Raw genomic sequence first — 24,153 nt, forward strand, 5'->3', positions numbered from 1 at the left:
TTGTCCTTTAATGCATTCCCTCATTGGATACAGTTCTATTTTGGATCAGATCCAAAAAAAAAAGACAATTGATTGCGCAAATGTTCCGATATCAAAATAGAGTGATTTATTTGAGACACTGAATGACTTGAATGTTTTGTTTTGAAACAGGTGATCACACCCTGGACCAGGGTGCGCCAGAGACATAGTAATAGTTGCTGTCACAGCGTTTCATCCACATTTTGCCACCAAACCCACAGCCCAATTTCTCAGTCTGACACAGACAATAATGGCTCTGAAAAAGTCAGAAAAACGAAGGACCACCCGTTGACATCCTATTGTGACGTTTGACAAAAAAAAAAAGATGAAAAAGGGGGGTGTGTGGGAGGAAAAAAAGGACATGTCTGCCTTTCACTTCCAGCAGGGGGGAGGGAATCGCAGAAGCCACTGTGAGGAAAAGGGGGAAATGGTGCGCTTCACATTGTTTGAGCGCATGTTGGTGAAAAGGGAAAGTAACAAAAGAGCAGGGTATAATGAGTTGAAAATGTGTCCTTTGCTGCTAAATCCGAATTTAAAATATATATATATTGAATTTCAATGCTTCTGTAGCTTGGGGCGGAATAAAAAGTGGACAAATGTACCCGCCGTAGCTGTACGGTCTAATTAGGTGGGTGTGGCTTTGTTTCGCCCGTTGAACAGACAATGCGAAGACGCGACCAAAAACGAAGGTGATCATTTCGTCAATTCTGCCGTTTGTGCCTTGCCTGGAAAAAGACATTTTGAATTAAAAAGCGGCTCCGTCGCGGACCATCAGCAAGGACCGCTCTAACCATTAGTGAGCCCCTAACGTGACGTCAATAAGGTGAACTGTATATAAACATATATACACAGTATATAAGTCTGTGTATTAATCTAATTTACATATCTTTACATTCTTTACATGTACATCCAAAAAAGGGAAAAATTCTCTTTGTAAACCACACTTTTTCCACACATTTTTTTTGTCCGTGATGTTTCCAATTATGAAGCAAATTGGGCCGGTTTGGAAGGTTTGTATATTTTTTTTTTGGGTGGAAAAACGGGCTCCACTGTTTTTCGCACTGTCCATCTGTGGAGAGAGGATGGAGGTGGCTGGTGGGGGTCTTCAGACGGGCCGTCCCCCCATTGGAAGCGGGGGCTTGGCTATGGTTGCTCACCCTCATCGTGTCTCCGCTGAGTTGCTGGGAGGAATTCTACAAGCCTTCTTTCCCGTCAATGGTTGCCTTTTGGCATGCGTCTCAGTTAAGTCATCCGTCCTGCCAAGCAGCTGGACCGCAGAGGTCCGCCGCAGCAGGCGGGAGAGGGGGGGGGGGGATAGATGGAGGAAGGGCAAATGACAGCGCCCCCTCATGAGATGCCTCGTAAAACTCAACGAGTCGGTGCTAACTCAGATGTTGTCTTTGCTGGCCTCTATTGGGGCTCACCGTCAACGCGCGCGCCAAGACTGACGGATTTAAGGTGCGCCGACTCCCGCTGCGGGCGTTGGATCGCTCCTTCCTTTTATTGTTTTTGTTGTTGTTGTGCACTCCGGTGAGTTTTTTTGTTGTTGTTTTTGTACTTAACTCCATCTACGTGCCACGCCCCCCCCACAGGAGCAACGAGAGAGGATTTGCTGATGTCTAAAGAAGGCAGTCTGCTTCACATTCCAACGAGTTGCCGGCCAACTTTGCTATTTCCGGAGGTCGAGGACGCATACCTGCAGAAGGAAAAGGATTGTTGACTAGTGGAAAGAAAGCTTCCATCTCGTGAACTTTGCGTTTGACATTAAAATACACGGACGGGTCCTCTGCTTATGATGGATTTCTGTTTGAAGGGACCGTACTCAACCGTGAACCGAAACAAACACAGTAGTAAAGTCAATAATTGTTACCCCACCCTAATTCACAATGACAAACCTTGGCTCAAATAGCAAAAATTTGCTGGCAAATGTCACCCCGAAAAGTTTGGAATTCCCTACAGATGAGAGTTGATTACCCCTCCGACCAATACAGTGATTGCATTTTAATTTTTTTTACAAACTGTTAGACTTACAAGAAAATAAACACAAATACATGACAACCAAAAATTGATTGAATGAATAGGCATTTGAGAATTGCATTTTTTTTTTTACATTGAAATGCCAATTTGTATTGGATTACCTGTTCCGGCCTGCTATACATGTTACAAGACCGTATGAAGGAATATGAAAGGGAAACTCCTCAACTCACTACAACTTATCGTATTTGCCGGTGTATGAGGTGCCGGAATATAAGGCACACGGCCAATGAATGGTGTATTTTAAAACTTTTTCCATATATACCGTGCACCGGTCTATAAGGCGCACCTTCAATGAATGAAAAAGGTTTTCCAAATATGATATATAAATATATAAAAGTTTTCCAAATATCAGGCACACGACATCATAAGGCGTGGTGGAGGCTGGGGTTACGCACTACTTCTTCCAGAGGGGGAAACGGAATCAGTGGCAGTTGCGAGACCTGTTGGGTGCTGAAAATTACTTCACATATAAGGCGCACCTGCCTAAAAGGCACAGGGTCATCTTTTGAAGAAAACGATGGCTTTTGGGTGCGCCCTATACACCAAGAAACTATGGCACTTCCTGGGAACAAATTGCCAACAAATAGTTGGCAATTTGTCAAATAACGAAGGACGGGTTAATAAAAAAATGTACATTTTCAAATGTGAATCTGTATGTTTGCAGGGTGCTCACTGGAGATAAATTAATGTACAATAAGAGAAGGAAAGAACTCTTTACTGTCTAAGTGGAACCTTCTAAGTGGAACTTTTGTCTGTGTCGTGGGACATGTCTTACTCCACTATGTGGACACTTACAGAGCCATCTGACGCACTGGCACCGACTTTGTCCCCGGTGCTATTCCAGCACACTTCAAAGATTCCACCAGTCCCTCTGTAGCTGTGCACTAAAGCACCGGTCTGAAACGACACCACGGTGAAGGGAAAAAAAATAGGATCAGACGGTGCTTTTTGGTCAACCCTGAGCAGATAAGGCCACGGCCGAGACTCACCGTGGTGTTCCAAATGTGCACGCATTTGTCAAAAGAGCCACTGGCTAGGTGCTTGCCGTCCGGGCTGAAGGCCACACTGTAGACGGGCTCCTGGTGCTTGGTTAGTGTGTGGATGCAGACCCCCCGCTCGACATCCCACAGCCGCACGGTTGAGTCAAATGACGCGCTAGAGGCGTGAAGAAAAAAATGCAGCAAATAATGTTATGTATATACCGTAAGCTTTGCCCCCCCCTCATCCCAGACAGGCCATGAAATGAAACAAATAAACTATTAACAAACTACACGGTGTGTGCTGGTGGTAAACATGAGATGAGGAAGTTGTAAAAGAGTTTTGCTGATGATGACAGTTTTATTTCCTGAGTGAATTATAAGCTTGTCAGTACATTTCATTTTGTGTGGGGAAGTGGAACACAAGCGTCCACATGTGGGTCAGGGTGCAGCACCGTTTGCTTGTACTACAAATTATGTGAAAGAAATTTCCCACCTGGCTAGCATGATGTTGGAGTTTGGGTTGCTCGTGCCAGGTCCGGTTGGACTCCATTTGATGGTGTAGATCTCTTTACTGTGAGCTTGAAGGTCATGGACGCACGAATCTTGTTTCATACTCCAAATCTGGAACGAACGCAGAGATGATGTGAGTGCAAAGTGTCCTCCTCCCTTCTGGTGTGTGGTTTGTCTTTAAATCCCAAGGCACAGAACTGTTCTCACCTTTAAGGTCATGTCGTCTGAGCAGGAGGCGAGCAGCATTCCCGATGGATCCCACTTAATGGCGTTAACTTCGTTCTACCATAAACACACACACATGCACAAATACGGACACACACACAAAATGTGCTAGTTGATGATCACGGCTCCCCAAGGACGTTATATGAGGAGTTTTCTGGAGTGAAGCTTCTTACAGTGTGACCCTGGAAGGTCTTGAGTGGCCGGTCGCTGCCGAGGCGACACACGTGGATGCACATGTCTGTACTGCATGAGGCAAAGGTGGTGTTATTCTGCCAGTCCACATCCAGAGCCGGAGCTGAAGGATATTCCAATGAGTAATATGTTTGTTTAAAAGTGCTGCTGCTAGAGTCCTTTCATATTGTCCCGCGTGCACAATCAAACACACTATACCTGAGTGGAAGGGGAACTGCTGTTTGGCTTCTCCTGTGTGCGCGTCCCAAATGATTGTCGTCTGTGAAAATGATCAGATTTAAACAATGCATCATAAATCGGTGTGTTAATATGCTCTGAGTTTCAAATTGATATTTCACAAGTGTAGTTTTCATGTGTGAGGAAAAATGGGAATTCACCAGTGTCAATACTGTCCAGACTGAAGGCAGGCAGGTGAAGGAGTAACCATATCAGATGTGCGAAAATACTTTGAGGTAAACTCAGAAGACCACACTTTTCGCTGACGTCAAATTATGTTTAACAAAATGGATGGATCATTGCTTCATGATGCCTAATTTTGCCGTAGCTATTTGCTAGCGGCAACAAACAAAGCATGTGCTCTGCCTTAATTTGAATATTCTATCTGCTATTTTATTATGTATCATTTTACTTATGGTTTTATTGTTATGTGCTTAGTTTTATTGTTTTTAATGTAAAGTGTCCTTGGGTGTTTTGAAAGGCGCTTGAAATAAAATGTATTATTATTATAATACAGCGGTACAGAGACACTCCTCAATAAAACACGCTTCTGTTTCACAGTTAGTGAAAGACAAAAGGTATCCTTAACAACCTTATCTACGCCGGCACTGAGAATGGAGTTCCCCTTCTTGTTCCACTTGAGTGCAAATATGGGCCCCTTGTGCTGTCCCAAGGTGCTCGCCAGATTTCCTAGTGGATGAGAGCGATGTTGTATTATTGTAGGCAGACACGCTATTACCAATAAACACAGCACCAAATTAATACCAGGGTGAACGGCGCTGCCGTAGCGCACAAATGACAGAACATACCGTCCTTGGTCCATATTCTGGCAAAACCGTCATAGGAGCCCGTCGCCAGGAGAGTCCCGTCGCTCTGTCGGGTGGAAAGACACACTGGTTAATCCAACGGGCTGATGAAAGTAGAAGAGGATGGCAGATGTGTGTGCTGAGGAGTTGGAACCCTTACATTCCAGTCTAGTGAGGTGACGTCTTTGTTGCTGGGGACATCCTGCCCACCTTCTCGGATACAATGGCGCAGCACCAGTTGGGTGGAGTTGGAGTTGTTGTTCTCGTTGAGGTTCCAGATTCTGGCGGTGGAGTCCCCCGAGCTGAACCGAATACCAACACTGTTAGTGTGCCTCATGGAAACCAACTACAGTAAAGTCTCGTTATATCGATATCGGATATATCGATAGTCCCGGTTATATCGATACTATTTCTATGCACGCACGGAGAAAATTACATGCAAACAGGGTCGGATATATCGATAGTCCCGGTTATATCGATATGTTTTCGGACTCCCTTTAATATCGATATAACGAGACTTTACTGTATTTCCAATCTGGGGCTGTTTTTTATAAGTACATTGGGGCCTCGATTTACAAGGCTTAAGGACTGACAAATTTAAATTAGGACGCTACTCCCTTTTAAGAATGATGCAGGGATGCATCTGGGTCACGCGCTTATGTCACGCATGGCGCAACTTTGTAACTCAGCGAACTGACGAAGCCTCTTGGATGAGAAGCGAAACGTCCGACACCTTCAAAGTACAGATGAAGTAACCTTTTCATCGATGGACCACTCCTGTACGACTGAGAGTTTACACAGACCTAAGTCTGTTCTCTTTGTCTTCTCTGTCATACCGTAGAATATCAAAATAGCACGGGATTGATTGTTTAGTAACTCAAGAAAATAGAAAAGGTTTGTTTAGTTTATGTATGAATAAATTATTTGACTCGAATTAAAATTGTTTATATATTAGAAAATAGATTTTATAATAATAATACTACATTTCATTTATAAGCAAGCGCCTTTCAAAACTCTCAAGGACACTTTTTATTTGCAATTAAGAAATATCATGCTCCAATGAATGTAGTTTGGTTTATTTCAATACATTTTGTACATTTCGCGAATCTAGTTAAGTCGAGCGCATCAATTTTTGAATTTGGCCCCCTTTTTAGACACAAGGGAGCCAACTGGCCCCCTTTTAAAACTTCCCAGATGCATCTTGACAATGCATCTTGGATGCATCACCATGTGAGTTTCAAATTTTGGGGGTGTTACAAAACGAGTCCATTTGCATTTAATCTTTTTCTTGTGGCGGTTTACATGAAAATTTATAGCAGCTCATCCTATTGGTGTAAACAGTCTGAGCTGTGATGAAACAGCTAAGGACTGCATACAAAGAGGCGTTATTCATCCCCCTTTGCCAATTCAGGTCAGCTTTGTTCCCCCCCCCCCCCCCCCTCACTCCTATTACTCACACTCTATCATTCACTGACTCTCTCTCTCTCACAAAAACAAACACACCCACACAGGGCCTTACAGCTTACCCTGAGGCCAGCAGATCACTGACAGGGTTCCAGGCACAGATGAATACTTCCGACTCGTGACCACGCAACACTGTGGCTTTGCTGGCGGGTATCTCCACGTCCACATCCATCTCCATCGACTCACAATGGTTATCTGAGTGTACAACCAAACGGGAAACACATGAAAAATGTGAAAACAGAACTTTTTACTTTTTACATCGGAACATGTGCATGCTTTATTCTTTAATTGTTAGTATGCGTATATGATGTCAATGTGAAGGATTTGGCCTAAAAACAACTTTTTTCTACAAAGAAAATACTTCTCTCCCTCCTCCCCGCCTCTATCTGATCTCAGGTTTCACTAACGCATCAAGCACAAAAGTGCCAACTATAGCACATTCTGCAGGGATAATATTATTCGCCACTTCTGTTCTTCTGATAGAGAGGAATTGGCGAGGCAGTAGAAAATACAGCATCCATCCCAAAATACACAAATAAGAATAGTAACTTCAATCTCCTATTATCTCAATCCATATTTGCATGGATTGTCTGTGAATTCTGTGCATTCAAATAAAGAAGAAAGTACAATTAAAATGGAAAGACCTCCGTGCAGCATTGATGAGTTTGCATGGTACATGGTATGATATGGCTTATATTTTTGCGATGTCAGCGGGATGGTTGACAGAAATAACAGGACCGCCTGCGCTCGCCAACAAATGAAAACACAACATCAACTATTCACACGCGATATGAGCAACACTAAATCCCTCTCGGTAGAGCACATGAAACACAAACATGGCCACTTTTGTCAAAAATAAACATACAGTATACTGTATATTTGGATTATTTCATGGGATCTTTAACATACTCATGTTGTGGGTGCCGTTCTCCTCCCCGTTGATGGTGGCATCACCATTCTTTGGCGCGTTCGACTGATTGCCAGAGGTGGAGGCTGCCATGGTGCAGGCGGCCTGCTGCTGAGCCAGCTTATCGCGGAAGGCCTGCTGCCGCGTCTGCACCACGTCAGGCATCACGGCGTCGATGAGTGACAACGATTCGATCGGTCGTCCATCGAAGACCGTTCCGTCCTGTTGGTGAAATATCCAAAAGCGTTGAGGGGCGAGAGTCATGGCGTGAATATCCTGTGATCAAACTAGCTAGAAGCTAGAGAAAATACCATCTCACCTCATTGATGCTAATTTCTGCCTCCACATACTGGAGCCCTTTCTGCAGGATGGAGATGAGGGCTGCAGGGGGCACTAATGTTCCATTGATGTTAGACTGGCTGATGTGGCTCTCAATGCCAAAGGTGAATGCTGAGTGGGAGAAACCTGAAAACGAGTCATATTTATCAGTTCCACAGCTTCCTCAGACCCAGTTACATCAGCATGTATAACCTTCTGAGAGTTAATGGGACTGTGAATTTTTATGGCCATCATTTAGAGCATCTTTTGATGAGAAGATTTCTTTTGGGTCATGGTCATTCAGGCTAGAAGGGGTTTCCCTCCAACGTTAGTGTTTGGTTACACCCAAGCGTGCTGATTTGTTGTTGTGTGTGGAACAATAGTTGAGAAGAAGCGCCTCCCACACCAAGTCACACCAAAAATGAACCTTCATTGGAGAGGTGTTACCCTACACTGCAGCGATGTCCTGCCAACCTCTTGAGGACTGTACATCATTTGATTTTTGTGCTTTTGTTAGAAAGCAAGCTAACGGGGAGATTTTATTCCTAAATTTATTTGAAGTTACATTTTATATGGCACTTTCACCACTCCCCTGATTGTAACAGCTGTGAAACAGCCTTCTGTGCGCCCTACACAAACCAGTCAACAGTATAAAGACACACCTTAGCAGGAAATGTCAGCCACAACAGACTGATGTGCGAAACTAAACTAACCTGACTCAGAAAATAGATGAAAAGAAATAATCATAAAACAGTAGCAAGCATAAATTTGAATTATATGTCCCGGTTGGATATGAATGATTGACGCATGTACTGATATTAAAAAAAAAATCAATATCCATTCCAAAGTCATTATGTGACTCAACACTTCACACAGCATAAAGCCATAAACTACAGTAGGATACAGTTATCAATATGGACTTTGACTGGTATGCATTTATTTTTGTAACAATTTAACTTGACACAGGGGGAAAAAATTGTACACATATCCAACATTTTCAATTGTAATGTATGGCCCACATTCATGCAGTATTTTTAGTTTGTATGGATTGCAGCTTTATTTTTAGAATTGGACATTTTGCCAACCAGCCGTTTGGTGAACTGAATAATTTGATAAAAACAGAATTTGGATTACTAAACACAGTCAGATATGCACATTTTTTTGGTACATTCAGAATGGGTATCCCCGGCCTTAATTTAAACTGGTGTTATTAGTGGGGGCTCACGATACCAGCCACTGATACTTCAAGCAAATAAAATGTGTCAGTCCTCGAGTATGTCGTCCGTGGCAACAGTTGGCGCTATACTATGGCCATTTGACACATTTGTGAATCCATTTTATTCAAAATAGAAAAGTCCTTGCGTCTGTGATTGTAGATATGTCGTACACATTACACTTTTTCTTCTTTGTGAACTATTTCGGAATAACCCCCTTAAGAGAATGTCTGATATCAAGGTGATGCGACTACAAAGCGCACAATGGCGATGCGGTAAATGCACATGCTACGACAGTGCAGTGGTGTGCCCCATTGTTTATGCTTTGCAAGTCTAAACAGGAGACTTACCATGCGTGACAGAGAGGATAATGGTGGTGGCGTTTCAAGCCATTTGAATGCGGTTCTACAGCCAAAATGGCACCCTTTATTCAGTTTAAATACAAATGAATCAAAATGAATTGCGTCAATCCCAGCTTTGTGAGACCAACCTGATTCTTGGAGGTATCTGTAGACCAAGAAGTTCACTTCGTCACTGGTAATACTCATTTTAGCCCAAAGAAACAGCGGAGGTCTGTTGGAAGGCTCGGCTCACTCCTGTAGAGGTACAAAAATAGGAGCAGGATTAATATTATGTCTCGGGCACTCACGCCATTAGAACTACGACTCTCTTTATTTTTTCCCCACAAATAGCAAGAATGTCAACGGTCTGTCAGGTGACCATGTGCAGACACGCTTCATATTTTCGTACCATTGCTGGAATAAAACATGTTTGGTTTTCCACACGGAGTAATGACGTGATGCCCCTTGTGACCTGGCAAAACACAAAGTGATGGCGAAAGAACCGTGATAAGGCACAAAATGCCAGAACTTACTCAACTCAAATATTTATGGGGAGCAACACATGCTAATAATTCTGATGGATTCTTAATTTATGATTATCTTTTAAAAGGAGGAGGATGGGGGATGTGGGGCACCTGGAATGAGTCAGGAAAAATGACTGTGTTTTTCCTGTTTGAACATATAGAAATAAAAACGGTCTGAAGAGGATACACACAACAAGGAATCAATGTTGCATCAGGTATGAGGCATGTATGGTGGTCCAACTTGAATTGCTAATACCTCCCGTGGCTACGCCAATTCCCCTTTGGTAACATAGCAACAAGAGTCATGGTAGAGAATAGAGACAACCGTGTTGTCCCTATTACCAACGAGTGTAAGACAGACGGGCGGGGTGGGGAGCTGAACATGTTCCTCAAAAGGAATTATTAACTCTTTCACCTTGTTATAATCTTTGTTATGGGAGTTCACCTTCGTGCACCGCAGCAGAGGTTCTGTAATTAAACTAACATTCTTAATTCATGCGGGCACAATGTGTTTTGTTCCACTGTCTCCCGATGGGAAGAACTGGGCTATTAAAAGGAAGAGCCTGATTAAAAATGCCCAGAAAATTACAAAAAGAAGAAAAGCGGAAGAGAACAGCATGCGTAAGAAATTATTAGCGCACCTTTGACTAACCGTCGACTCACCCTTTCCTTCAACAAATTCATTTAAAAAGCTAAAATGTCTCTGGCCTCTTCTGCATGGAAACAAACACACTTGTGTGCCTTAGCTAGTATGTCCTGATTTGACCACAGAGCCCATTAGCTTACACTCGAGGGGCCTCGTGAAAGCCCAGTCACAACAACAGCAACAACAAGCCAAACTGCACACTTAATTCCCAGGAAGCACGGAGGTGTTCTGGCCCCACTATAGATGGAAGAAGGGCAACAACATCAATCAGACGGGCTATGATCCCTAACATCACTACCTGGGCCTCCATATCTGCTTGAAGGTTTATCCACAGTGAAGTGATGAGTGGACTATGAAAGGCTCTCTGCTTAGCTTGTCAGTTCTTGTAACATTTGAACTTGAAGGGTTGGGGGGATGGGTAGAAGAATGGAAAAAGTCTAGGGGACAAAAAAAGATGTATATCTGTTTCAACTAGTTTAAGAGCAATCCTTTAAAGTGACGGTAAGCCATTTATAAAACTCTTCAGGTGTCCTTTGTGCGGCTGTCTATTGTTGCTATTTTTAGGATCGGCCAAGCTTGTCAGGTGTTAAAGGTGTGAGCGAAATGTGACTCTTAGTCAACACTAATCACCTCATTTGTGGTTTAAATATAAACCGTACACAGACCATTGTTTGTGAAACAGCCCCTGCCTACACACGATATCTTGATACAAGTGAGTCCTCACTCGCATAGACATTTAAATGGCTAACCTAGTTGTCATGGGAACACTAATGTCTGCCTTAAAGCTCAATTTCACCAAACAACATCAATGTCATGACTGAAAGAAAAAAAAAGCATGGGAGGCAAAAGTGTAGTTCTCTATCTTGCTTTACAGAGCAGTTCCAGTACATTTCCTCCTTAACAACCAATTAAAAACAACAAGTTGCTGTTTAATGTCCAGAAAAACAAATGCGTACCAGATTAATCTTTTGGGTACCTTTAGTTGTCATGAATGTGGACACTGAACCAAACTTGTGTTGCAGATTTTTTTACACTTCAACAGATTAGCAAATGCTCATGCCGCCCATTTACAAAAGTCTGTTATTTCTAATTCCAAACTACTAGGCTCAAATGACACAATTCCTTTTTTTTCTCGCATATGACCCAATTTTGATTTGGGTCATGGCGGAGTCGAAATAAAATGGGATATCCTGAGAGCAGAATCAAGTGTTTTTCGGATGTGGTTTAAAATTACACATCAGTAGTATATCCGCAAACTCTGTATAATCTGACAGGTTGGTTATAACGCTGGCAATTTGAGCCAGGGGTCTTCAAAATACGGCAATATGCACATGAACCGTAAAAAGATGGCCACTTCTACCTTTTTTTTCTTTGAAAGGCAATTAAACGAGAATGTATAGACACTCTTAATTAAGATGGTTAACTCATTTACTGCCAGACCGTGTGAAAACATGTGTCCACTCCAGTGCCAGGGCATTCGTCATATTCACTCAAATTGCAGGACCCACAGAATATAGAGTTTTAGGACTATATAAACATTCAATGCAGCGTCTGAAACCTTACACTCTTTTCTTTCATCAGAAAAAAAAGTATTTTGAGCTTATTTGGTTATAATTATCTGCATTGAAAATGGGGGTGGTTGTACAAAAGGTAAATGCAGCCCCCTCGTGGGAGGGGGAAAACATTGCCAGAGGTCTGACCGAAGCTTGAAACGACCTCCCTGCAAGAAAAAAACAAAACCTGAACAAATTCAGGAATGGCGTTTCACGTCATGCTTTTCAATTCCTGGATAAATTCAGGAATGGCAATGAATGAGTTAATATCGATTTTTTTAAATCCATTATCCATCGTCCGATTGAATTTCCACCCTTGGATTAATGTTTCCTACAAAGTCCAAGGGCAGGAACACACATTTGCCAGCCATTGCAAATAACTGCTAAAGTTGATGTAAACTAGAAATAATCAATTAATAATATAAGTGTTTGTGTCATTTAATTTAAAGCAAAAGTAAGAGAGAGGAGAGAGTCAGTAGGGGGAACTCCAGTGAGTGAGTGGTGTATCTGCACTCGCCTGACTGCAAAGAGTGCACTTTGGCCAGCCTGCTGGATGGAATCAGGGACGAGCGTCATGCTCACCGATTTTTCGTTTATGTTACGTGCACAGTTTACCATAATAATCACATTGCTTAATGTACACACCGAATCACGGAGTTGCAATGTTGATCACAGGCATTACTCTTCGCGACAGCTGTCATGTTATGCTAAACTCAACTTTCTTGTATTTGTACCTTAACCCAAGATAGTTTCCATTTCCACCACTTAGCATAATATAATCTAGCCCATGAACAGCAATGTATGCTAAAACTAGCAATAAAAGCAATAAAGAAATGTCCCAAATGGTAGGTGACATCCAAATCTTGCAGATGAACTCCTACTCGAGCGCACCAACTGCTGCTTTTTAACAAAAGGGATCGGGGTTCAAATCCTGGTGATAAACGTTGCGAGCCAAGCGAGTTCCTCAGCAAGATAGTATCCATATGTGGTTCACTGATTCCCATAAACTAACTAAGTCATTGTTTGACTCCAATATTGAATTTCCACCAATAGAGCAAAGTTGGCGCTCCCCACATCACCAATGGTGGGCTGAGACTGGGTAGGACAAATATTTCCCACGCTCGCCATGCTGGCGAAAGCTAATTTGGCTGATCAAAATCACCCTGGGGGTAATTGTGTCAAAACCTTTAAAATCAAAGCAGAAATTTCCATACAGTGTTTATGTGTTTGCAAATCGAATGATCCCACCAATTTTTCATGTGGCCAGTGACGGATAAAATTGTTTAGAATATAATAATCACATCACTTGTCAAGCCAAAGTTACACATTGTGTATGAAGGTGGATGTTTTGAAATGTGAAACTTTAGTTATATTACTTCACTACACATAAATATAATACATTCAATCATTCATTTCTTTTCATGATTATGGCAAAGGAACTAAACTACAATAAATAAATATAGTATTTCTCAAAATTAGAATAGAATGACGTGGTTCAACACTGTTGGCTGCCTGTGTCTCAATCTTGTCAGTTAGCTCATGTAAAAAAACAATTGCAGAGGAAAACGTTTCAAAACGAAAGCGCAAAAGAAGGTGGTTGCTGTCAGAGCACGGTATCAAAGTACAGTACATGAACATGTTTCGAGGTGACAGGGATGACTGCAGCCTGCAGCCTTGAGAGTATTGATTGTCAAGCAACGGTTGTTCAGAGACCTGTGGGAGTCGATCGAAGCTGCTGTCAATGCATCAAGGACCACCACATACAATACATGTGCTACAGCTGCCGAGTTCTCTGACTCAGGCCACTGCGGAACCAAAAACAACACCAGAAGCGCTCAAACAAAGCTAAGGACAAAAAGTATAAGAGTTATGTTGCCGTGTGGTCCAAAGTCCTCTTTTCAGATGAAAATAAATTTTGCATTTCATTGGGAAATCAAGGTTCGCAGAGTTTGCAGACGCTCCAAAATCAAACTGCTTAGGGTCAAGCGTGACATTTCGGTAAGAGCTTTGGGAGCTATGTCATTTGCTGGTGTGGGCTTGTCTTTTATCAAGTCTTCAGTCGATGCAGATGTTCAACCAGGACATTTTAGAGCATTTTATGCTTCCTGCTACCAACAGTTTTTTTGGGAGACAACGGTTTTATTTTCCATCATTATTTGGCATCTGTTCACAAAGCCAAAACTACCAATTGCTGTTTGAGTAGGCATGAAATAACAGTTGTGGATGAGGCGGCACACTTGCCTGACTTGAACCCAATTGAAAATGTATGTGGTGTTGTCAAGAGGAAGGTAGGAAAAGAAAACAGAAACCCAAAGTGCAGGAAACCTGGAGGCCAATATCAAAGCAGTTTGGGCACAATATATCCGAACTGTGCTAAAGGCTGAACGTCTCCGTGCCATGCCACCCAGATACTGTCATGAATGCAAATAAAGAGGCCCAACAAAGTACTGAATGCACACCAAAGAAATTGGGATGTCATTCAGCCATAATCATCAAAATTGAAACAAACAAAGAATATGTACCTTGTGTGTGATTAACCAATATACAACATTCATTCTTTGAAACAAATTATTCAAATCAATTGCTTATCCTCTGGATATTCAAACTTGTTGGCAACCTACTGCTATTGCTCGTGGTTCACAATAGCAATGATTCGCATGTTCGTGCCATTGCTGCATATGTTTTTGAAAAACATTGTCATATACTTTTGAATCTGTGGATGAAAATGAGGCCAACATGAAAGCCGCATTCTGATTTGCTGCTGGTTGCTTTGGACTTCAAAACAAATTGTGTCTGTGAGGCTACTTTGGGCACGTTCTATCAACATTGCATGTAGAATATATTTTTGGTTGAAATTAGGTAAGACTGAACCGTATTTCATAACATGTGACGTGCAAAGAGCCCAGTGATTGTTGACTAGCTGTGTTTTGAAGTTGAACCAAATGTAGGGCAGTGTTGGGCTGCAAACAGGAGAGGCATGGCTGTCTAAAGAAAAACAAACTAACGCTTAGATATCCACCACGGATCTTATAAATAATAATAATAACAACAAAACATTCCCATTACTGATTGCGGCAATTGAGCCAAATGCTCCTGTCTCGTATTTCTGATCCAATATGCACGCAAAATAGTTAGTGCAGCTGTCGAACCGACAACGTAAATGGAAGGATATCCTGTGTGTGTGAGCATTACTGCAATTTCCCATCCCCCACGTTCCCCTTCATCTTTGCTTTCTATGCAGCATTTTCAGCGGAAAGGCGAGGTGTTAAAAATGGTGCAATGTTAACATTTATGGAAAGTGACTGGCATGCCAAGACATCTTTTGCAATAAAGTAACTGAGCCCTGACATTGCTGCATTTATGGCAGTCTAAAGTTAGACAATTCGCTACTGGGGAGCTTTAGGTCACCATTTAATCATTGCTGTACATTATGTTGATCCCAGCAACCATTCGATTCACATGCTCTCTTTTGTCAAAATGAAGGCAGGTGTATAACTGCACGTCTTTTCAAATGTAATAAAACAGCTGCGAGTGTCACTTGAAATCACCATAAAATATCGATCCTTTGACGAACGCGGTGTTGATCTGAATGTTCAAAACAAAAAGCAGCCATCTCCAGCACATGCAGCTCTGCGAAAAGAATGCTGTTGAAACCAGCATACCAGGGACCTCATTTTCTCCTGAACAGTCACCTCCTGACAGATGTGCAAACAAGACCTGGAAACAGCAGCCATTTTCTCTGGAACTGCTCTGCTGAGTAAAACCCGCCTTTGAAGCTTCTGGTTGGGCTGCAGTCTTGAACGGGGGAGGGGATAGCTCAGCCAGCGAGTGTGGGGGAGGGGAAGTAGAAGAGAGAAGGGATGAATGGTGGAGTGGGGGCAGGGTGATAAATAATGATCCTAAAAACAGGTAATCACAACAATTTGTGCACTTCATAGCATGTCCCCCCTCCTCTGATACAAACCCAGAAAACACAGGTGGGAACTGATAACACCAAAGACCCTTCGATTTCTATCAAAAGACTGTGGAAAAAAACAGTGCACTACTTCAGAGTCACAAATTTGAAAAAAAAAAAAATGAAGTGGTTTCAACCGCAACTTCACATTGCCAACTTTTGTGGTGCGTTTTCTGATCCGACGTGTGCCTGTCTCTCTCTGAGTCACTCAACACCACCAATGTAGGTCAGCGAATTACCCACTGGTTAATCTTCCTTTAAAGGACAACCAACATCACTTTTTTGTTTCCTAAATGACATCAGAAAAACGTTTTATAGCATCTAAAATACCCAAAACATGCAGTATGATATTTTAGTCAAATTCAAAACACCAATAAAAATGACTTAATGTGTCTAAAAAGTACTTCAATTTGAAAGCGGAAGTGACCAGTTTCAGAAGGTCCTGTCCCCATGTTCGTGGTGTCACGCCAAGACGTCTTGCCTTGCTCGAGAATCAAAACAATGGCTTCAGATTCGGAGAATATGCTTTCTTGTTACTCATCCAGTTATGAATATTATTCAAATAGTTCTGAAGAAGAAAGCATACATGTTTGCAATAGATTAAAGAATTTATTCCGTGTCATTTTGAGGCATCAGGGGTGGGAAACGTCGCACCCAAAAAAGGCAGAACATGGCGACAAAGCCGTGTAAGGAATTAATCAGCCCGTTTCCACAGGCTGATTAATTCCTTACATCGAGCTTTGTCACCCTCTTCTGCCCCTTTTTGGTCCTACACGACATTTTCAGACCAAAGTACAGCAAAATGCATTGACGTGATGGAAGGACTGCTACAATGTGTCCTTTTTTCGGTCAGGGGCGTTCCTTTAGTGACGTAACGTACGGACTCGTCACCAACTCAAAAACAAGACTTCCGGAATATTCAGCGCGACTCTTAAAATGTAAAATATAGCTATGTGCGGTGGAGTCTTTGTAAAATACTCTTAGTAGAAGTCATTTGAAGACATTTTACAAATTATGGACACAACTTGTCCGGAGATGTCGGTTGTCCTTTAAGTCACGATGGATAATGAAATTATCTGCTGATGACCAGTTGCAAAGCTTCAGATGACAGAGCTTTCCTTGGCACAAAGAGGCCGCCCACCCCGGCGACCTGAGGCCTAAACCAACGGCTACTATGAACGGGTTCACAAAGAACTGGGTCATCGCGGGAATACCGGTTTGAACGGGTCGGGTCGCTTGTCAGGCAGGTTACAGTGATCCTCCAAAAAATTGTCTAAAAGAATTTCTGTCAACAAAGGTTGAAATAAGCACTTTCCTATTCGCTAAATAACATCATATGCTATTTTTACGAATGGATGTGTGTGTGCGCTCCCTGCTCGAGAAATGGGGGATGGTGACAGACAACATGGATCGCGGAAAGGATTCACCACAGAAACCTTGATCACATGGGAGCATTTTAGCAAACTTCCATTCCGTGCTCATGATGATCATCTGTCATTTTCCTGATGTCACACTGGAAAATAATTGGTCACACACACAAACACAAGGCTGTGTAGTTGTTTAGTTTACTGCATTATGACTCGACTCGGTAAGCCATTGTCAGGCTTTCATTTCCATTGTGGGTGTGTAGGCCAGGAAGTGTGACATCACACCACGGCAACCAGACGGCAAGGAAAATGGACATCTGGATTATTTTATGTCCGGATAACTATTTACGACGGAAAAGCAAATTAATGTGTATTACACAATACTGATCAGCACTGCAACGCTTGGTGGAAACAGATGGATAAAAAGTAATTTGCATACATTTGAAAGGATACACGTTGGCGCTTCAGTTGATTGTCAAATTGTAAAAAAAAAAAAAAAAAACATTCCAAGCTGAGGATTGTTGACACGTTGGAACCATGAGTGCTATTTGTCAATTTGTTTCATCCTTTGATCCAAAACCATGAATTACAAATGTATCCTCAAATCATCCCCCTTTGCAAAGTCTGTCTTCCAAACGACCACAAGTGATGACTTTAAATGTGCCAAGTACCCGATTAGAAATGCACAAGATCATGTGATTTGCTTCAAAGGCTGGTCGGAAACAAGTTGCAAAGAAGAGATATTAGGGCAGATTTGAACACGAGATATCTTGCTCTGTTGAAAGATAAGTCTGTAAATGGGGACACGCCATGGTCACACCCAAAAAAAAAATTTGTCCATGGAGTCAACAAGAACTGAGCAAATTAAATTATGTGAGGAAACGCTGGTGTCCAGAAAACAACATTCATGCTGTTTATCTCGAAACATTGGAGAGGAAAATATGTATTCAAGCATGGAGCCATTATATTTGGCTCATTTCAACAGTAATATTTCAGAGCTTAACTTTAAACTTTAAGGGACTAACTTTAAAGGACAACCGACATCACTTTTTTGTTTCCTAACTGACATCAGAAAAACGTTTTATAGCATCTAAAATACCCAAAACACGCAGAATGATATTTTTAGTCAAATGCAAAACACCAATAAAAATGACTTAGTGTGCTGAAACTGCAAAAAAACGAAAACGGAAGTGGCCAGTTTCAGAAGGGAGTGTTCGTGGTGTCACGTCAAGACGTCTTGCCTTGCTCGAGAATCAAAACAATGGCTTCAGATTCGGAGAACATGCTTTCTTGTTACTAATCCAGTTATGAATATGATTCAACTAGTTCTGGAGAGGAAAGCATACATGTTTGCAATCGATTAAAGAATTTATTCCGTGTCATTTTGAGGCATCAGGGGGGTGGGGGGATGTCGCACCCAAAACAGGCAGAAGATGGCGACAAAGCTCAATGTGGAAATAATAATAATACATGGGCTCAATGGGCTCAACATTTTTGTCACAACACACAAGGATTCACCATTGCGTTATGTGTTTTCCTTCTAATTTCGCCATCAACACGGATCAACACGAAGTTTTCAGACCAAACAAAGTACCGCAAAATGCATTGACGTGATCAAAGGACTGCTACAGTTTGTCCTTTCTCGGTCAGGGGCGTTCCTTCAGTGACGTGAGGACTCGTCACCAACTCAAAAACAAGACTTCCTGAATATTCAGCGCGAGTCTTAAAACGTAAAATATAGCTATATGCAGTGGAATCTTTGTAAAATATGCTCAGTAGAAGTCATTTGAAGCGATTTTATGGACACAACTTGTCCGGAGATGTCGGTTGTCCTTTAAATCGCCTTCAATCAGACTCAAAACGACAGTGGCCGACTGTTTTCTTATGACAACAGTGAACGGTAGAAGATATTTCAGAGCCAAACTTATGTTACTTATTACTTTACATCCATATTATAAGGGCTCGTTTCCAAGTCAGACGCCTTCATTATTGCGCTGATTCAAAAAGGGGGTGAAATACATAAAATGTTTTGACATTGAACAAATGGCCCCCGGGGATTCGTCGCCAGCAAGTCGTCAGTTATAGCCCGCTCGGACTCATTATCTGGCTAATATAACCGAGGTACAGCGGTAGCTCAGAAAGGTCAAACATTAATTTTAATGACAAATGCAGAGAGTTAATAAAGTGCTTACACGTCTCATTTTTAAATATTGTCAATCGGGTATGAAATGAAATCAACCACAAGCAACAACTATGTGGCAGTTTATCGCCGCGTGGCTAGTGTGAGAGGACAACGTTGCATTCTATATATTACTAAAATTCAATTTGTTGTAAAATCGCCAACAGACAATATTGGTTTGTCGACGAAAAGAGGACAAAAAGGAAAGAATGAAAACAGGAAGCAAAAATCGAATAAAGTAACATGGATAAACACTACAGCCCTCGAGAAATATTTCCGGAAGATATTTTGGCCAAAACAATTGCAATAAATGTAGTTTTGTTTTCATGCCACGGATTTTGCAAAGCTGTTCAACCAAAAATAATCAAAGCAGACCCTTTTAACTCATTCACTGCGAGACAAAGTGCAAAAATGTGTCCACGCCAAGTGCCAGCGTTTTTGTCATTTTCACTCAAATTGCAGAACCCACAGAATATTTAGTTTTAGGACTACATAAACATTCAATACAGCGATAGAAACCTTAGACTCTCTTCTTTCATCAGATAAAAACAAAACGAGTGAAAAAGTTATATGGGTTTGGAGGTATCCAAGCTTGAAATGGGGGTGGCTGTATAAAATAAATACAATACATACATATTGATTTATATGGCGCTTTAACAACAGCTGAAGCTATAACAGTGACCTAACATGGACAAAAGGTAAACGCTGCCCCCTTGTGGAAGGGAAAAAAAACATTGCCAGAGGTCTGACCAGCGCTTTATCGCCGCCTCCTGCAAAAAAAAAAACCAACAGATTCGGGAACAGGGCGCAATGGCACACTTTTCAATTCCTGAATATTCGGGAATGGCAGCAAATGGGTGCAAGTGAATTGAAGCACATTTGTGACTATTTTGATCCAATAATCCTTTTTTTTTCATGCACTTACATTTTTGCCGGTTACTCGTGTGATTGTCATGAAAACAAAGACCCCTCCTTGGCTGTTTCCAAACAATTAGGACTCACCTGAATAAATGCTCTGATAAATCTAAAAACATTTCATCCAGACTGGTCTGTTTGTAGAAATGTACATTGATTTCAAGCAAGATGTGAGCTTTTTCAATGACCGGGCATTGGCGAGATACAGAGTTGGATATTGGCAACCATCTCCGATTAGCGTGGCAGTGTAACTATCTTCCGATATACTGACACTGCCCTGAGTCTGTTTGCTCCAGATCAGTCGATTTACATCAAAGTACCTTCCTAACATGAAATCCCAACATATGCCAAATTAATCATTGGATTCTGGCTGACGTGAAGTCAAGAGATAAGCGCTACAGTCGTCCATTATGATTGTTCGATGTTCACAATTTGAGTGATTTTAAGGACATATTTTTCCTGAAAATGTTGGCTCATCTACTATCTTCAGTGTTTGACTTTCAAAGTACGACTGTACAAAACAAAGATGAACAGAATTTTATGACGTGAGATGTCCAGCAAACCACCCCCAACCCGATCCTATCTATTAGTCAAATAGCCTGATATGGATGCTGCTGGGAGGAAGAGCAGGCGGGTTTGCATGTGTGTACGACAGCATGGGGGTGGGTGGCAATGAATATATTGTGTGCGTGGTGTGAGGGGAGAAGATTGAGGGACACAGACAGTGCATCAGTACAACACTCACATAAACAAGACATAATCTACTATCTTAATAGCGGCCCTCGATGCAAACTGAAGAAACCAGACGCTAGCTCAACATGGAAGCCATCTTTTCTGATTCTGTACGTATAACAAGAAGGTAAAATATATCCTGGAAACATAAGGCAGGAGCAAATCTAGGCCGCCGTGAGTCAATGTGACAGGTTCTGTATGCTGTGATGTGTCGGAGACGAGGTGCACATCTCTGATACAGCAAACGCGTATGAAGAGAACCGAGGGTACTGTGACAGTGATGATGCAAACCTCACGACAGACAGGATGTGAAACCATCACTTAGTTTTTCAAAAGGAAATGTCGAAAACGGGACGATTGGAAGCACAGTTTCACTGTTTGACAAAAATGAATGTTACTTGAAGCCATGTCTTTTTTCCCCCTCTCTTAGTACATACATATTCATTTCAAGTGCGCAGTAAAAAGAAACACCGTCCTTGAGGTGACAAGTCGTCAACACAAAAGCTCGAGCCGGGCAATTATTTTTTTCCCCCCCTGGCATCATGAGGGCTGCACAAATAAGCTATAAACACGGCGACACGCACAGCAGTGTGGGCAATACAAATGTAACTATGGCAACCGGAAAGATCTCGCTTCTCTGTCAACAGCTGCTCATGCCACCCGAAGCAGCCCCCACACTCCTCGCGCTTCCCTTCCATCTGACTTTGAGGTCAAACCGAAATACTCATCTTCATTCTGAGCCATGCCTTTCCTCGTATTCGTACAGTGTGATGCTAATACTACACCCACATGATCTCCGTTTTATGCATGCGACAAGGCAAAAGAAAAGATTTTTTTCATACTTGTTGCTTGAAAAAAAGAAAAGAAAAGAAATATTCATTAACATTAACCAATATGCCACTTGGCGCGGTTGTGGTTGTATTTTAAAATTCTGGTTTTGCGTTCAGTTTTAAGGCTACAAAACACATGTTATGTGAAAAAACGTTTATATTTCAATATGGTTAAAAATGATCCCACGTCAATGTCTTAGAAACATTCACAACAGATCGGTGTGTTGATCGTCAAATGGTACTTGCTGCTTTTATCATGCGACAACAATTTTCATCAGTGTTTACTGCATAGGGGCGCTTCCAAAGGCGATTCATTACAAAGATGCCATTTTAAATATGTGCTTTTTCAATCTTCAATTTTTAAGAATACATTTTTCAATACATGCATAAAAGATCCTCTCTCCGATTTCAACAGGATTGGAGTAAACAAGAAAATATTTTTCCTCCAGTATCTAGCGAAAAAATTGGGAAAACATGTATTTGAATTTTAATCAGCAATTTATCCAATTACTAAAATTGAATAAATCAATACCCCAATCAATCACACACACAGTGAAGTTGTGGGGTCGCATGCACAGCCAGTTGCCCATCCCTTCCCTGCTTGCGTTTCCCCAGCAGGGCGGCTAAGACACATAAAGAGTGTGACATTACAGCAGCTCAACACTGTGGACCCCGCCAACAAATTCAACTAAAAAAAAAGAGACACAGTTTAAAAAAAGAAACAAAAAGGACAACAATGGAAGACATCCAACATTTTTGGTTCGTTCCTCTTGGCATGAGGATATTCCTAACATGAAGATGGCGGGTTTTGCAGCTTTTTTTCTCTTGATTCTATTGCTGTTGTCACACAAAGGTTATTCTCCACCAACCAATCATCAGACTGTGGCGCTGTACCAAAAGTGCTGTACACTAATAACAGGGTGCAAAAAAAGCAGAATGGGTGTGTTGTTTTGGCATCTCATTTAAAAATAAATAAATAACCCCATACATAAAGGTGCATAGCAAATTGCACTGCCTACGTACGATATAATGTATGGATCAAAACATAGCGTGCGTCAGCCCAAGGTAACAATCAACAACATTTTATAGTCGCAAAGAAGAGAGCAGCAAAATAGCAAAGATACAGCATAAAATTTTAATTAACAAACTGGTCAGTTTCACCAGTTTCCCAACCTTTGCAAACACTACAAAATGGGCTTAAATATGTGATAACGTAATACTGTATTGCGATTTTTGGAGTGTTCTGTGTATCTGACAGTATTTTCTCTCGAGAGACTTAATTTGCTATTCATAGTTGAAAATTGATTGCATCATCACAATCCAGTATCATATTTCAGCTTTGTGGTCTTTCGTCAAATTATGAAAAGTCACGAGATACAGCGATTAAAAAAAAAGTATAATAATTCAATTTTACAAAAGAATTAAAAAAAAATATCATTAGATTGTAATTCAACTACCATTTCATTTGCAAAGGAGAAAAATTCTTTCTCGATATGCTCACGGTCATTCTATTCAGTCTCACATTCAATCGATGATTGAATGTGCGACTTAAAAAAAGGGGCAGAAAATGTACTTTGAGATGGGAAGGTGCCGTCAGCTTCTAGCCAGTCAAGGACAAAAAGGAATGTTAGATTTCTGTATTCTTTGGCTTTTTTAAGGGAACATTTGTGATGACAACAAGGGGATGTGAAAGCCCCAACGACCTCTGAGTAATATTGCAGTATCTGCTCGCCTACAAAAAAAATTATCAATGGCTACCCACCGAATGTCGTCCAGGGTGTTACTATAAAATTCTGTACAGGATCATTAGAAGACCGCCTGGTTTGTGTGTGAGTTGCCCTTTCCTGTTCTATTATGGTACTGTGTTTTAAAGGACAACCGACGTCTGCGGACGAGTTGTGTCCATAATTTGTAAAATGGTTTCAAATGACTTCTACTGAGCGTATTTTACAAAGATTCCACCGCATATCAAAGTCAAAGTCAGCTTTATTGTCAACTATGCTAATATGCATGATATACAGCACAGATGAAATTACTGTCCTCTCGGACCCAGCATGCTGTATTTTACGTTTTAAGACTCGCGCTGAATATTCCGGAAGTCTTGTTTTTGAGTTGGTGACGAGTCCATACGAGTCCGTGACGTCACTGAAGGACCGCCCCTGACCGAAAAAAAAAAGGACACATTGTAGCAGTCCTTCCATCAAGTCAATGCTTGTTTGGTCTG

At 41.6% G+C, this 24,153-nt stretch overlaps 1 protein-coding gene across 2 annotated transcripts in view; it reads right to left on the bottom strand.

Moving 5' to 3' along the window:
• Positions 1–83: 83 nt before the first annotated feature.
• The window catches only part of tbl1x (transducin beta like 1 X-linked), a 30,900-nt gene continuing 6,830 nt past the window's right edge, over positions 84–24,153 (bottom strand). For both annotated transcript variants that reach the window (XM_089002906.1, XM_089002905.1), the window contains 14 exons: positions 9,378–9,483; positions 7,675–7,820; positions 7,358–7,577; positions 6,511–6,643; positions 5,145–5,286; positions 4,988–5,051; positions 4,771–4,868; positions 4,161–4,221; positions 3,944–4,065; positions 3,753–3,827; positions 3,529–3,656; positions 3,045–3,210; positions 2,851–2,952; positions 84–1,714 (listed from right to left, as the gene is read on the bottom strand). In XM_089002906.1, coding sequence (XP_088859032.1) covers positions 1,688–1,714; positions 2,851–2,952; positions 3,045–3,210; positions 3,529–3,656; positions 3,753–3,827; positions 3,944–4,065; positions 4,161–4,221; positions 4,771–4,868; positions 4,988–5,051; positions 5,145–5,286; positions 6,511–6,643; positions 7,358–7,577; positions 7,675–7,820; positions 9,378–9,435 — 1,542 coding nt within the window. In that variant the 5' untranslated portion in view covers positions 9,436–9,483 and the 3' untranslated portion in view covers positions 84–1,687. The remainder of the gene's footprint in view (positions 1,715–2,850; positions 2,953–3,044; positions 3,211–3,528; positions 3,657–3,752; positions 3,828–3,943; positions 4,066–4,160; positions 4,222–4,770; positions 4,869–4,987; positions 5,052–5,144; positions 5,287–6,510; positions 6,644–7,357; positions 7,578–7,674; positions 7,821–9,377; positions 9,484–24,153) is intronic.

The sequence above is a fragment of the Hippocampus bargibanti genome, linkage group LG08 (genome assembly GCF_051943395.1).
Source record: "Hippocampus bargibanti isolate YZ-2025 linkage group LG08, ASM5194339v1, whole genome shotgun sequence".
Lineage (NCBI taxonomy): Eukaryota > Metazoa > Chordata > Actinopteri > Syngnathiformes > Syngnathidae > Hippocampus > Hippocampus bargibanti.